Source organism: Desarmillaria tabescens (assembly GCF_030435595.1).
Source record: "Desarmillaria tabescens strain CCBAS 213 chromosome Unknown EV420scaffold_8, whole genome shotgun sequence".
NCBI classification, from domain to species: Eukaryota; Fungi; Basidiomycota; class Agaricomycetes; order Agaricales; family Physalacriaceae; genus Desarmillaria; species Desarmillaria tabescens.
Window position 1 is genome coordinate 1483203 of NW_026848307.1, and position 15640 is coordinate 1498842.

At 47.3% G+C, this 15640-nt stretch overlaps 4 protein-coding genes across 4 annotated transcripts; all 4 read right to left on the minus strand.

Moving 5' to 3' along the window:
• Positions 1–28: 28 nt before the first annotated feature.
• On the minus strand, positions 29–1314 carry EV420DRAFT_1523604 (uncharacterized protein). The gene is made up of 2 exons (XM_060472302.1): positions 1264–1314; positions 29–1226 (listed from the first exon to the last, which is right to left on the minus strand). Exons 1-2 carry the CDS (start codon positions 1293–1295, stop codon positions 299–301), a joined length of 960 nt encoding a protein of 319 aa, XP_060334735.1. The 5' UTR covers positions 1296–1314; the 3' UTR covers positions 29–298.
• A 3181-nt stretch (positions 1315–4495) lies between these two features.
• On the minus strand, positions 4496–5911 carry EV420DRAFT_1523612 (uncharacterized protein; the record flags this gene model as incomplete). The annotated part of the gene is made up of 2 exons (XM_060472303.1): positions 4496–5761; positions 5803–5911. 2 exons carry the CDS (start codon positions 5909–5911, stop codon positions 4623–4625), a joined length of 1248 nt encoding a protein of 415 aa, XP_060334736.1. The 3' UTR covers positions 4496–4622.
• Positions 5912–7710: 1799 nt separating this feature from the next.
• On the minus strand, positions 7711–10305 carry EV420DRAFT_1761523 (aryl-alcohol-oxidase from pleurotus Eryingii). Its single transcript, XM_060480661.1, has 13 exons — positions 10141–10305; positions 9837–10085; positions 9681–9787; positions 9601–9627; positions 9360–9549; positions 9132–9308; positions 8762–9077; positions 8641–8709; positions 8561–8588; positions 8427–8511; positions 8229–8374; positions 8024–8074; positions 7711–7970 (listed from the first exon to the last, which is right to left on the minus strand). The coding sequence occupies exons 1-13, from the start codon at positions 10259–10261 to the stop codon at positions 7881–7883; spliced, it is 1656 nt and encodes a 551-aa protein (XP_060334737.1). The 5' UTR covers positions 10262–10305; the 3' UTR covers positions 7711–7880.
• Positions 10306–13651: 3346 nt separating this feature from the next.
• On the minus strand, positions 13652–14802 carry EV420DRAFT_1761524 (uncharacterized protein; the record flags this gene model as incomplete). Its single annotated transcript, XM_060480662.1, has 2 exons — positions 13652–14680; positions 14733–14802. 2 exons carry the CDS (start codon positions 14800–14802, stop codon positions 13911–13913), a joined length of 840 nt encoding a protein of 279 aa, XP_060334738.1. The 3' UTR covers positions 13652–13910.
• Between the last annotated feature and the right edge of the window lie 838 nt (positions 14803–15640).

Here is a 15640-nt window from a genome sequence, read left to right on the forward strand (position 1 = left end):
GATACGGTCCGGCATAACCGCCATCACCTACTACACGACGCTTGAGGATGTCCTCCTGCTCTAGGCCTGCCGGAACGCCTTCGATGAATGGATGAACTGGTAGAATCCAGAGTAGTAGCCAAGAGTATACCTTGCTCTGCCATTGAATACATGACTCTGATAAGAATCTGTGTGCACTAGGATTAATTGCCATTTTTTACGTTCATTTACGATAAGAGGAGCCTAATGAGATTTGTCTTCTGCATGAAATGAAGTTATTCTGTGAAAACGTGACAGAGAACTTTTACGCGTATTGCATCTACTCAGTAGTATTGTGCTCATTTCTTTGTTTCGACTCCTTCAAATACTTCTTCCATATCCGCTGCCCTTTTGGACAATCTGTCCGTACGTGCTCGATGAGGTCCGGAATCGTATAAACTGTATCATATCGGCGGTATACTTCATAGTAGCCTTCGTCATCATAGGTGCCGTCCGAGTGAAACGCCCGTTGACAACCTAAGCAGGAGAGCCCGTCATTGTCAATCTGTCCCGAGCGTCTGTTAAAATAAGGCAGAGGGGCGGCTACCATCCACCGAGCATGAAGCTTCTTGTCTGTAATGACCCGCCGGGACATGTAAGACTCGTATGCTTCTCTGCGTTGGGCTGTGGAGTTGATGCGAGCCATGAGCTGTGCCTCGCCTCCTGCATCTTCGACTGCCACTGCGCGAACTTTCGTGAAGCTCAGAAGACGCCGGAAGTCCAGGTATTCACCCCAACCACTTTCAGAGCAAACGGTGGGTAGACCCGCTAACGTAGCTGCTGATACTCCAAACACCTTGGTTGCCGCATACTCGTTGATGGGAAGGAGTTCGGGTGAACGAAGACAGGGCATACAGCATCGTCGACACTCGAGGAGCCAGATCAGGGAACCAGAACTACCACATGAGAAACACGAGGAACTGCGGCAAAGAGCATTGTAGAGGTCCTCGAGGGTGAAAAAAGAGCCAGCTTGTGTTCGAAGCATTGCTGCGAGTGCATCGGGGGCATAATGGGAGACGCGTTGGAAAGCAAGTGATTCATCGACGGCGTTGCGGGCACCTCTGTTGACGGGTGAAAAGGATGCGACAGTGTTCTGGATATCGCAGCATGTGGAAATGATGTTGTCCAGGAGCTCGCTCAGAAGAATAGCGAGCTTCCCTAGTATGGTACTAGATTCTTGGCTACCATGCGCGTAAAAGGGCCACGACCTAGGATGACTTCCTTAAAGACTCGTGGGTATCCGACAACCTTTCCATCGTAAGGCGTCGTTCTGCCATGGCGTGAGAGTAGAAAGGATTGCGTTGTATACGTCTATTTGCCATTGGCAGTTGCCTCAAATTCGCCCTCCGTTACCGTGATGTGACGACCTGAAAAGGAAGTCACGCAATGAGCTGGTTCGGCTGAGGCGCTATCCACGTGGATTCGGTCCTCCACACGTGCAAGCCACTCATTAATGTTCAAAATTTTGACTTAGTAGGAATTATAACAATGCTGAATTTAGGATGAATTTTTACCAATTTACAGAAGATTTAAATCATATACAACAGGACTTGTAGTAAAAAGTAAGAGTATTTATTCAACCTAGCTAAGATATACTATCTATAAGCAAAGGGGCATCACCCTTGTTGAACAAGATCACCCCCTGGTTGACGGTGTGATGGAGGTACGGGAGGCGGCGGCGTGTAAACGTTGCAGAGCGCATGTTGGCGCGCTGGACTGGGACTGGCCCGACTTGATTGGCTTCGTGAATCGTGATCCTGAGGAGGAAGTCGGCGGTCCTGGAAGGGGCTGGCTGGGGCTGGCGTGCGCAGTGACGGAGCAGAATCGCAGGATGGTGGAAAGTGGCAGACATGGTCAAGACGAGCTGACTCGTGGCACGCGTAGGCTCAAGTGCCATTATCCTCTTTTGGGATTCACGTGGTGGCTGTACGAAGGGCGAATTTTCAAAAACTTTCATTGACTGGTAAATGACCACGTGGCAAACCCCTGCCAAATTTGCATCACTGTTCGATTTTTCACGGGGTCAGCAGTAGCGCTAAAATTCCCAAAAAATCACTAAAAATCCATAATATCTATGTCTCCGATTATGCAACACTGTCAGGCAGCGGAACTGGGGAGAAGGAGGCTAAATCAACTGTTTCAGTGACTGATGGTGTTGCAATGACCTGTCAATAACTGTAGTAATTTTTGGTCATAGGCGATCATCCGGCACAAAACGGCTTATTTGCCGAGCGGTTGCTGCTGTGGCTGAGAAGTCTTTCTTTCTGAACACTTCCTATTGGTTTGCGGGCTGGTCGGAAAACTGTCGACATCAATTTCCTCTTCATTTCCTCTCACCTACTGTCACCTTTTTTTTGCTTGCACGTCGCAAGTGATTCCTGCATTCACTGTCCTTTTTCTGCTCTGTGACTGCAGATGCCCTCAACTACTATCTGTTCTACAGCCCCACTCAGCGGGTTAATAAAAATCTTGCAAAAATCTGCCTCAGTGCTATCGCTCTGGTAACGCATTGTGGTATTATGCATCTGCTTCTCTTCAACGGGGTTTCCTGTTACATCATGTAGATTTGATATAGCGAGAATTCAGTGTTGATGCGAACCTGCAAATCAGAACATTTTGCTACAGCAAGTAATGTGTACAGCTGATTGTTGTGTCTGGTTTTCAGGAAGTGCATACCCGTTCACGGTCAGATTTTTACTGTCATGTAACAGTTTGATGAATGTTGTGATGTGTTCATTGTGGACTAATCGACCTTGTGATGGCACGAGGTGCGCAGTACTAGAGATAATATTTCGTTTCTTGAGACGGTGCCAGGTGCATAGGGCATATAATTATAAGATGCCGTTCAGATGCCCACCAACTTGTGATCTCTAGCATACTAGATGGCAGACTGAGTTACGTTCACCTTCCTCAGGGCCTCTAGTGTGAAATAACAATTTTGAATTCATCAATGAGTTCAATTTTAATGCCAGAAATTTTATCATTCTTTGCAATCTTAGTATAGGTCGTCGAATGGAGCGCACTCAGGTGATTAGATTTAGACTGTGCAAAATGCGAGCTTTTTGCACTACCACTTTATTGAGCAGCTTGAACAAGCAGATATATACATGTACATGCCGTTTCTTCGCCCAAGGGAAAGAATCGGGGACCCGGCAACTGCCGCTACTGGATAGAGTATTGCAACTTGCTTCTTTACCACCGTGACCTTGGATCCTTACAGCCCTCTTTCTTACCAGTGCGTCGCTTTTCAGTGCGCTACTAAGTACAAACTGAACTTTTTTCCAGTGTGCATCCAAGAAACCGTCATCTACACTTGCGGCTGTAAACACGCCGGCATAAATTTCCAGCAATGCGCTAAACAAGAAGGCACAAATTGGCGATGCGAGACCATCAAAAACAAACACTTGAACGTCGATAACCACTGCCTGAAACACTCCGTGCCAAAGGCTGCTTGAGGTCAGTTTCCTTTCTTTATGCAGAATCGAGGCTCAACGTTCAACGTTCAACGCTCAGCGCTCGCGTCATCTAGAACTCGCCTTTTCTTGTACTTCTCGGTCTTCTCGCCCTTTTCTCTGTGGACGATACTAGCATATGTCCTGTCTCTTTCGATCCTGCCTGGCATTTTCTCTCATTCCAACCCCTGTATCGTCTTGGGACGCGCGTACGAATCTCTATATAGCTCCCACTTCTCTTCTACTCATAGTTCTGTGGCCCTGGTGTATCGTCTACTTGTGATGAATGTATAAGCGAAGAATCTATATCCCTCTCCGACCGACAGCATAATGATATATTCAGCGTTCAGACTTTCGGTGCGAAATATCTATGTGTTTCGATATCGTGATCGAAATGCAGCCAGTATATTTGTTCAGGCTTGTGGCGACGTGCTTGTTTCGTCACCGTCACCACCAGCTCATTTTCGAAGCGTCTACCATCACCAGTGCGCTGCTTGACATGACCTCGCTGTATGCCAACTGACCTTCCGCTGTTCCCAGTGTGCACCCAGCAAATCTTGAAATACACTTGCGGCTGCAAACACGACGGCGTATTCCAGCAATGTGCAGAAAGAGCGGGCACACACGTACGATGCGAGGAAATCACTCACGAAATCGACAACATCGAGAATTACTGCAAAGAACACACCGTCTCGTCGACGAAATGAAAAAGGCGGCTTTTTGAGGTCAGTCTCACCTTATTTTTGTACAGAAGCTGATCAGAGAGCTCACTATTCATGTCGTCCAGAATCTGCTTTCCTTCTTGTGTCACCTGGATTTCTCGGTACCCACTCTCAACGGATCCAGTATTTCGAAACCTCTTTTTGGACGATACTAGCATATACTCAGCCCCTTTCTGTCCTCTCTTCCTAGCGCTAAGAATTCGAATCGAGCCCTTTCCCTTTTCACACGCATGCTATGTTGTCTCTCCCCTCTACTCCAGAATCCAGTGTTTCCTTTGTATAAATGGCATCTAGTTGTGAAAATGACGAAGCGCTTCGCTAGTTGTCCCTGTGACTTCTGAATCAATTCATCCACTACAGTATATATTTTTGGGGGACTACGCATATCCTACACTGCTGCTCTCTGTTAGGCCCAGGCCATATACTGAAACTATCGACTCTTTGTGCTCGAAACAGAATTCCCGTTTCCTTGTTTTGACTTCTTCAAATGTCTCTTCCATATCCTCTTCCCCTCCGGGCAGTCTGTCTGAACATGTTCTATAAGTCCCTTGCGAGTATATACCGTATCATATCGGCGAAAATTGTCATCATCGTCCACTTCATCACTGTCGGAATCCCATCTGTCTCCAGACACCAGGTTTATACAGCCTTTGCAGGAGAAACCTTTGACGATCTTTCCCGAACGTCTGTTGAAATACGGTAGAGAGGCAGCTACCATGTAACGAGAGACATTCTCAGGCCAGGGTATCATGGTATTCTCGGCGATGAAAGATTTGTACGCTTCTTTGCGTAGAGGAACGGAGTTGATTCGAGCCATAAACTGCGCTTCCCCTCCAGCATCTTCAACTGCTACTGCACGAGCATGAGAAAAGCTTAGCAGACACTGGGAATCCTGATAATATCTGTGTAGCCAGCCGTATTGGCCGGGCACAGTGCAAACTGCAGGCACGCTCGCTAATACGGCTTCAGATACTCCAAACGCCGTAGTTGCCATAGACAGGGATATGGGAAGGAGCTCGGGTGCCGTATAGAGACATGGCATGCAGCATCGTCGGCACTCGGGGAGCCAGAGAAGGGGGCCAAAATTGCCGCATAAGCTGCAGGAAGAATCTCTGCAGAGAACATCACAAAGGTCTTCGAGAGTGAAAAACGAACCGGCCCGTGTTCTGAGCATTGCTATGAGTGCACGGGGAGCGTAACGGGAGACACGCTGGAAGGCGAGCGATGCATTGATGGCCATCCTGGCACCCCTATTGACGAGTGAGAAGGATGTAACGATAGTTTGGATGTCGCAGCAGTCGGAGATGATCATGTCCAGGATCTCGTTGGGGAGGGCCCTGAGCCTTCCAAGTGATGCAACGGGATTATTGACTACCGTGCGCTCTAACCGACCAGGACTTGGGATGACGGATTTCGAGAAGATACGTGGGAATCCCACAATGTTGACCATCGCAAGGCGTTGTTCTGCCATGGTTCTGTTGAGATGCTCAAGGAGGCCTTCCGAGAACCTGTTTTTATGTGATGATAAATGTCTGAGACCGAGGTTCCTTCCCTGAGGCGGTGCCCAAACTTTGAGTATGATCGACTATCATCGAGTTTCGATTTCAAACGAGGAAGGAAGAAATTATAGACAGACCGACGACGCCCTATAGTTCCTACTGGGAAGACGAGGACGGAAGAACGTCCAGGTACGCGTACCAAATCTGCCAAGAGATGCATAGATTGCACCTTTTTAAACAAGTGGTTCGGGCTCTTAGTGTCCTCTCTTTGCTACACAGTCATTGTTCCCCTTGGTTATGAACTGAACAAGACTCAAGGTACAGCGGTCAAAGTATCGGATAAGTCCAGCATCTCGAGTAAAACCACCTGTACCATATGCATAAAGAAGGCAGCCGAGAAGCGCAAAGCACCAAAAAACGTAGTAGTAAAGTCAGGCCGTCCCTCGCGTCATTCCACCACGTATCGTTGGGTAACCGCATTGCACTTGTACAAGAAAAAGCCCATCCACTATAGAGAACACCATCGCTTGTTGGGTCTTCTATTTGTTCCGCACCTGTCCGCTCCGGTATAGCGACTCGCGAAATACCAAATGAGAGACTTTCGTATAGAGGCTGACCAAGATAGCACGACCAAGTCTGAAGGCGTCCAGAACACTGTTGTGATACCAGAGACATGCCGTTGACAAGACAGTGGCGGCATCGTACGCATCCTGATCCTTCATCGCTCGTATTTTCTTCGCGAATTTTGATAGAGTTTGGACCTTCGATCGTGTCTTCCATAGTTCTACTTCTCCGCCTGCGAACTAGAACAGTTTACTACAGTAGATATTTCACGCAAGGGAGACATACCGAAACTTCGAAGGCTTTCAGGAAACCTCTGTGCACGCGGAATGTCCGATAGCTGTGTACTTTCCGACTCAGCGATAAGGGCGAATAACCCGCTCATGTCCCTCCAAGCCCATACACACCTCAAGGTATCCCTACGTAACCTGTTAATATGGGTGACAATGTTGGACAAGTATGCATTTGCTTGTGTTTCTGAACAACATGGGTCGTAAACACTGCAACTTGAATGAATAAGCACATACCCTGATATGCCAGAAAGCCTAAGAGATAGACTAAGCAAAGCACACGAATTGACAACTCAGAGATGGAAAAGAAAAACGGAGCAATGGGCACCGAAAGGGTAAGTGTCAAGCACAACCCCGCACAGCATACGTAGAGATAGGCGTAAATGTCACACAGGCCTGTCGGGTAGAAGACCTGTACCACCGTTAGCACAAAAAAACGTGATTATGTTCCCAATAACCTTGCAGCTGCTTATGCATTACGCTCCTCTAGCCTCTGCGTCTCACGTCCGATGATCAAATTAGCTGCTTTGCATCGTTTCCGAAGACTAGCGCTGAAAACCCCAGTACCAGAATCGATTTCTCTAGAGATAGTCGCCAATGAGACCGTAGCAGGTATCGTTGAGATGTAGTTTGGAGTCAAGCATAGTGTCGACAGTGCACAGAACTCTCGTGATATACTGGGCGGGGTGAAACTGTTACAGGTTACTGAAGGGTAAACAAGTATTATCAAGCTTCTACTTACGGCCAGATGAGAATATCCCAACAAGAGGGCGGCCGAGACAAGATCAATCAACTCGATGGCTGTGGAATGCAAACTTCTCGGCAGCATGATACGAATAAGGACTTTCGAAATGGAGGATTCTCCACGAGTAGTCAATCCAATACGTGTCAATGATGAAACCGTCCTCGATGGGTAGCTGATAGAAGTCGTTCCAGTGAGAGTGGCCGAAATAATCGTAATCCGACATCTGCATGAAAATTCGCAAGAACGATGGTGGTACTGGTCCGAACATCGAAAATTATGATCACGTGTTGACTACCTTTCGTAAAAGTTCAAGTTGTTGTGCAATGATAGTAACTAGTGGCCTTCGGCTGACGGATTCGATACGTTGCTTTGTTCTATACGAAAATATTAACAGGTGGAGAACCATGAAGTATTGAAAAAAAGGCTTCGAGTCAATATCAGAAGGCTGTTTATTTAATGCGTGATTACAATTCATCCATGTATAAAAATTACACAAAGTGTAGGGTACTAATATAGAGTAACGATAAGTAGTATACGGTTCAAGTGAATGAATAAATGAGGGATTCAAGACCTTAAACACTAACTTCACCGATTTACATGCCCCATGTCGTCTTGATCACATCAGCAGCACGTTCGGCCACAATATAAATCATGGCTAGAGGATGACCGGCAGGAATGATGGGCTAAACAGCAATATATCATCAGACATGTCCAATGATAAAATGATAAAACTTACAAAGACCGAGGCATCAACAATCCGGACTCCCTTAGCCTTCTTGAGAAGGAGCTGACCAGTCAGCAACTCCTTCACCATCCTCCTTGCTTAATCCTAGCAGTGCAGAACGGGATGCTTGATAGTAGTCGCCCATTGGCTCATGTACTCCTTGATACCGTCATCTGTGGTAGCGTTCACCGAGTCGATATACGGTCCAGTGATGTACCCATCCCAAGCATGTGCCGCAGCAAAAGCGTTGGGCGGCCTTGACACTCTCGATCATGACACTGACATCATAGTCGCTAGTGAGCAGCTTGGGATCGATCGTAGGGTGCTGGAAAGGATCATTGGACGCAAGAGTTATGGCTCCGCCTGAATAGAGTTAACTAAACAAACCGTCTACTGAGATGAAGAGGAAACGTACGAGAAGTAGGTGTAACGACAATGTTGATGATAGAGAAGTATGACCCGGAGGTGGGCTGAGTTTGAGACGTAGTGAAGAATCCATTCTGTTTGGAGTTTAGTAAAAGAAGGAACGGACATGATGGGAGCACTGACAGCGAAGGCATGCTCGTAATGAGGAGCACTATGGTTCGATTGAGCTCACAGACACTGTAAAAACGATATAGGTGGCATACCCAGGTCCAGAAGTCGGGTCTTCAAACTCAGCAAGGACTGATGAATTCTCCGGAAGACGATAGAAAGCCCTGTCGCCCTCATAAGCGATCAAACCCAGACTCACTATCAAAGAATACGTACATGTGATTCGATACTCCGTTAGCAGCGAGACGACCTGTTCCGTTTGCGTGGTATTGTTCGAGGGCGGCATCAAAGGCTGCTCCACCACGGCCGAGAGGATCCAAAGTCTCATTGCTGTTTGCGTTCCACTGGATGGGCAACAACGGGTGATCAACCAGATTCTGGCCCACCTCAGGCAAGTCAACAATAGGATTGATGCCAACAGCGGCCAAGTCCAGAGATCTGCCAATTCCCGAGAGCATAAGAATCTGGGGAGTTCCAATGGCGCCTGCTGATAGAATGACTTCGCGTGTGGCAGAAACATTGTAACGAGGGGCTGAACACAGACCATGTCAATACCACAGCCTAAGAGAAATGGGGGATGACGTACCAGTAGGATTCTTAGCAAACTCGACGGTGGTGAATACGGGAAGACCATCGATTTCACCATTTTGAATCAGCCTTGTGACTTGACTGTTGTAAACTAGGTCGAGATTAGAATAGTTGCTCAACGCGGGTACGAGGTACGCGGTCGCAGAACTGCTCCTCAGAGGTCCACCGATCGTACCTAATCAGGCGTCAATCATACTCTTAATCTTATTCCAGATCGGAAGCTTACTGTGCATCCACGAAACGCCTAGCATATTTCCAGAGTTATAATCTGGGTTCCATGGGAATTCTTCGCTGAGTTCTGACGTTGTAGCGATCACTCGGTTGTCGATATCCGCCGCGTAGCCATATAAACTTGTCTCCAGTGGCCCGTTGGTCCCGTGGATTGAAGGAATGTACTGTCCAGTTTCGTTATGACCCTGTACAAGGATTGGTCAGTGAGATTTCTTCTTCATGAGACAAAAACTCACATCGTTAGGAGGAACGTGCCTCTCATTCTATTGGGAGGTATCAGCATCAAAACTCGAATATAAGATAGTAAAATCCATACCTTAAGAGCATAGGGGAACAAGTTATCCCAGTTCCAGCCGTCGTCACCAGCCAATTCAGCAAAACGATCATAGTCGTCTGAAGAACCGCGGGTGTATACCATATAGTCTGTTTCACAGATCAGAAAAGACGTCGTTACAATAATCATCATACTTACTCGTTGAACTGCTGCCTCCAAGAACATAACCGCGAGGATAGGCAATGAGTTGGTTGTTCAGCGGCTCCTGAGGTACCGTAGTATAATTCCAATCAAAGGTTGTGTGCGGCGATGCTTGAGGACCAAGGAATGGTATGGTGATGAGGTCAGAATCGTATCCGACATTGTTTCTCCCTGCTTCGATAACGAGAACAGAGGTATTGGCATTCTCAGCCAGGCGTGCAGCTATGACGTTTCCCGCCGTCCCCGCTGTTAATCAATGATAAGTTAACGCGTCAGGTACGTCTCGAATGCACTTGCTCACCTCCTACGACGACGAAATCGTACTGCTTGTCTGTAGACAGCTGGCTGGGATCATCGTATACGGCTGCTAAGCCTGTTTTGAGCGAAGCTAAGGCGATTCCGAGAGAGAGAAGAGAGAACATGATAGGTGATTCCAATGCTGGGGAATTGAAGAGGAATCAAGGACCTTTTTATACAAACCAGGCGCCTCGTTTTCAGCTGTAAGCAAGGCATTGTCGGCTAAGCATCCAGACACTATCCTGCGGGCGCGTATCAGGTATCTGGGCTGAGATTGGCCTGAGTAGCCAAAATGACATTGACGGCGTGCTGTGCCAGTCGATGAATAATAAAGAGTGATCCGTGTTTGAATGGAAATGCGGAGAAATAAGGCCTCAACCCGCGTGAATGAGACATTGGATAGGTTTCGACACTGTCTGGAATGTCGAAAGTAACGTAAGACTCAGGCACGCAAAGAGGACGCATCAAAGAACCCACTTGCTGACTTGACCCTAGCGCATATCCGGGTTTGGGCGCCATAGAAAACGTGAGACAATAATGGAGCTGTGCATCGGGGGGAAATCATTCGAGAAAGGTGACGCGATAGTCGTAGACCCGGCGAGCGAAGGGGTAGTCTCTAAGATGTCTGTCAAAGAGCAGGGTTTCAAGCCCGTGAAAAAAGAGCACAAGGACACAGAGCGTTCCCCGAAAAAAGATGAAGATCGGAAATCGGAACTTGCAGCGCTTCCTGAAAATAATGAAGGGCTAGAAATGACGTCATATTTGGCGTGTTAGGATAGCTTACAACTCTTTGAGTGTTGATCAAGAATGATGCGCTACTAGCGGCATTAGGGAAGCTCAAAGTTGAGCGAACTTGAACGTGTCCTGGAACCCTAGAACGGCCGCGTTCTGAGTCGCTTATACGTACGTCCCATAATGCCCGTTTATCCTTTTGACATCTCAATAATTGTCTGAAAACCACGCGATTGGATTAAAACTCACAGGATTATACTGTACATACTGATCTAGGGATCTTAGGATGAATAAAAGGGACGCGGAACAGCACAAAGGGGGAAATGGAAAGACCTCAAACGCGACGGTGCTGTGACGGGCTTCGGCTTTAACATGAGCCGGACTGAGCTTCGTTCGGGCCGCATTCGCGAACGCCGTTAGACGCCGTTCTACATAGGACGCGCTTAGTACTTAGTACTTAGTTGTTGAGATTTAACTCCTAACAGTACGAATTTGACCGGACAATATTATCGCAGGCATCAGTGGAAGCCCCCACTGAACCCTACTAGACTCGGAGTCACCACGTTCGTATCAACAATAACACCTACCATCGTTTTGACATGGTACGGGACTAGCAAAACGATGTGCACAGTAGTCGGTGAGGAAGAGATGCTGCCAAAATTTTAAATGCATCAAATGGTTATGCATACGCATGTCAGCAGGTGTCCAGCTGTTTATTAGTAGGGTTGCCGACCGTTTGGGCCATTTCGAATGCATTCAAACAATGCTAACTACTGTTGAGACAAAGTGTTCTTAGTAGGACACAGGTAGTGGTAGTGAATGGCTGAGGGTACAGTAGAAGAGATTGACCGTGCACTGCACGCATTGTGTGAAGTCTGGGAGCGGCGTTCACTGTGTGGACACTGCCGCGTAATGCTACTTACCTACCCACCTTTCAGACGACTAATTAGTGCCGGTCAAAATACGAGGGAAACAATTGAAACACGGATAACATCGAGGCTCGGCCCAGGCATTTGACCAGCAAAATGCTGCCGCTTTATCATTCAAGGGAATCCTGACTCGTTTCGCTATGGCCGAAAGCCTTGATCAAGCTATTGTCCACCCATTTTCCCAAGCTTCGCCCGGTTTGAAACAGCCCGCTTACCAGGGGTGGTGGTTAACAGCTCGGGGAAAGCCTCTAAGTATAGACAGCAAAATTCCAGCTGAAATAAAAGATATGCCGGCGTAGGCTGAACTTGAATACACCCAACAAATCTCATTGTCATTTTCTCCGACAATGGACAGGATACTATCTACCACAGTCTTAATCAGATTACCAGTATACGAGGCGCCACGATGAAGATCAATCGTACCTAGGAGAGATACTTCGGATCTGTTTTGGGATGCAAGCCTGTGAAAGTCAAGTCACCGACGCGCCAATGACTCCATTGAAACATGCTTTCGGTTTTGCGAAGAATCCGACATGTCGGGGACCGCCTCACCGACCAAAAATCTCGTTCCTTATACATTGGCGGGATACAGGAGACATCTATGCTTTGAAAAGTAAGGCTGATCCGATCGAGTCGAGTGGTAATTGCAGGCACCGTCCAGAAATAAACGTCGAAAGCAAGACAACATATTCTCAGTCTGTATGGTACCTCAATGTAACATCAACTATATGCCTATAATCACAGAAAATGCAGACTTATAGTCAGGGTTCCTTCAAGTTATTTCCTTTGAGACAGAATTTACTGTTGAAGAAATCTTTCTGTACCTGAACTACACGGCCATTCGAGATGTAAACGCTGCATCGTCAGGGAAGTAGCACAAGGAGCGTTGACGGATGAGCGCGATTGCTGAGGAATTAGATTCTGTGGCGTTTGCTGACAAGTGATCGCGTTCGTGTGGATTCGCGGTGACCTGCGGTGAGTTGGTGACCCACTCAAACCGGAGTCATATGATGTTCTGCTCGAAAAGGAAAGTGTTTCTCCCAACCCCAACCCATCGCTCTCTATTTGCTCCGCGTATCTCCTGCGAAGTTAGTCTCGTTACCATCCTGCATATGAAGCAAGCTGTCGATATACAGTCTGGTCCTTCTGAGTTTAAATTTGGCAGGCGGTACAGATTTCGCTTAAAAAGGCTATGATCGGGTTTCGCGTGGCATGTACAGAGCACTATTTCAATGTTCGCCACACTGTTTTTGCACCTGGGGTATCGTTATCTGTTGAAATACCCAATAAATGCACCAAGCTTGCAAAAATGTCTTTTCTTTTTACAACGTCTGGCTGCATTGTGCAAAAACACATGAGGGTAGTACCAAAAACTGTGAGATAGATGTGAATTGGGCAGAAATGAAGCCGTGGGCAACCAAGTAGATGGAACAAATAATTAATATATGCATTCTACACTGTTTCCAAGGCCCTGAGGGCTCTTATTGAGTCCGGGGAGTGTCCAACGCTCTCAGAGGGTCCGTACGAGCCACGCGAAACTTCGATCATAGCCTTTTTAGGCGAAATCTGTACCGCCTGCCAAATTTAAACTCAGAAAGCCAGGACTACTGCGAAGTGACGAAATCCACTCTATCGTTATCTTACCGGGTTTCTACAAAATAATGAGAATGGATCGAACTTTTTTTCGGCTGCCCAATATAGTAATTCCCTATCTTGGATTCCACCAAATGCATAGCACTGCGAATTATACCTTCCTGACGTATAACTGGGCTATATTCCTCCGAATTATCCATCAAAGGCTCTGATATCACCACCCGGGCCTTTGGTTTGTGATCCTCATGAATCCGCTAATCTGGTCTGTCAAATCCCAAATCAGCAGTATTTTCTTCATCACTGCAGGCTCCATTGCATGACTTGATGACACCAAAACATTGTGTACTGCTTCGGGAATCAATTTTAAACCATTTATTCTATCATTACTGTTGCTCTTGGTGTTGAGTCGCGTGTTGAAAGAAAACCGGTACCTATGAATTACTATATTGGGCAGCCGAAAAAAAGTTCGATCCATTCTCATTATTTTGTAGAAACCCACCGGTAATATAGTTACTGATCATCAAAGTAGCTCGTGCACGGCCGACTCGTTTTTCTTTTTCCACTTTCGAACATGATGATTAATGGACCGGAAATGAGTGGTGCACTGGTCCCACCTCTCTCTGGCTTGACGGGGGTACATATAAGCTGCGTCGTTGCTGATTTTCTGAGGGGCGGCTACCATCCACCGGGCGTGAAGCTTCTTGTCTGTAATGACCCGCCAGGAGATGTAAGACTCATATGCTTCTCTGCGTTGGGCTGTGGGGTTGACGCGAGCCATGAGCTGTGCCTCGTCTCCCGCATCTTCGACCGCCACTGCGCGAACTTTCGTGAAGCTCAGAAGACGCCGGAAGTCCAGGTATTCGTCCCAGCCACTTTCAGAGCAAACGACGGGTAGACCCGCTAATGTAGCTGCTGATACTCCAAACACCTTGGTTGCCGCATACTCGTTGATGGGAAGGAGTTCGGGTGAACGAAGACAGGGCATACAGCATCGTCGGCACTCGAGGAGCCAGATTAGGGGGCCAAAACCACCACATGAGAAACACGAGGAACTGCGGCAAAGAGTATCGTAGAGGTCCTCGAGGGTGAAAAAAGAGCCAGCTTGTGTTCGAAGCATTGCTGCGAGTGCATCGGGGGCATAATAGGAGACGCGTTGGAAAGCAAATGATTCATCGACGGCGTTGCGTGCACCTCTGTTGACGAGTGAAAAGGATGTGACAGTGGTCTGGATATCGCAGCATGTGGAAATGATGTTGTCCAGGAGCTCGCTAGGAAGAATAGCGAGCTTCCCTAGTGTCAGCTACTGGATTCTTGGCTACCATGCACGTAAAAGGGCTATGACCTAGGATGACTTCCTTAAAGACTCGTGGGTATCCGACGACCTTATCCATCGTAAGGCGTCGTTCTGCCATGGCGTGAGAGTAGAAAGGATGGCAGTTGTATACGTCTGTTTGTCATTTGTCAGCGGCCACTAAGTGCGCGATAGAGCATTGCAACTTGCTTGTTTACCACCGTGACCTTGGATCCTTACCAGCCCTCTTTCTTACCAGTGCGTCGCTTGTCAGTGCTATACTAAATACAAACTGAACTCTATTCCAGTGTGCACCCAAGAAATCGCCATCTATACTTGTGGCTGTAAACACGCCGGCATAAATTTCCAGCAATGTGCTAAACAAGAAGGCACAAATTGGCGATGCGAGACCATCAAAACCAAAGGCTTGAACGTCGATAACCACTGCTTGAAACACTCTGTGCCAAAGGCTGCTTGAGGTCAGTTCCTTTCTTCATGCGGAATCGAGGCTCAACGTTCAACGCTCATCGCTCAGCACTCGCGTCGTCTAGAACTCGCCTTTTCTTGTACTTCTCGGTCTTTTCTCTGTGGACAATACTAGCATATATCCTGTCTTTTTCGACCCTGCCTGGCATTTTCTCTCATTCCAACCCCTGTATCGTCTTGGGACGTGCCTACGAATTTCTATATAGTTCCCACTTCTCTTCTTCTCCTAGTTCTGCGCCCCTTGTGTATCGTCTACTTGTAATGAATGTATAAGTGAAGAATCTATGTCCCTCTCCGACCGACAGCATAATGATATATTCAATGTTCAGACTTTCGGTGCGAAATATCTATGTGGTTCGATATCGTGATCGAAAGGCAACCGGTATATTTGTTTATGCTTGTGGTGACGCGCTTTTCTCTTCACCGTCACCACCAGCTCACTTTCGAAACGTCTACCATCACCAGTGCACTGC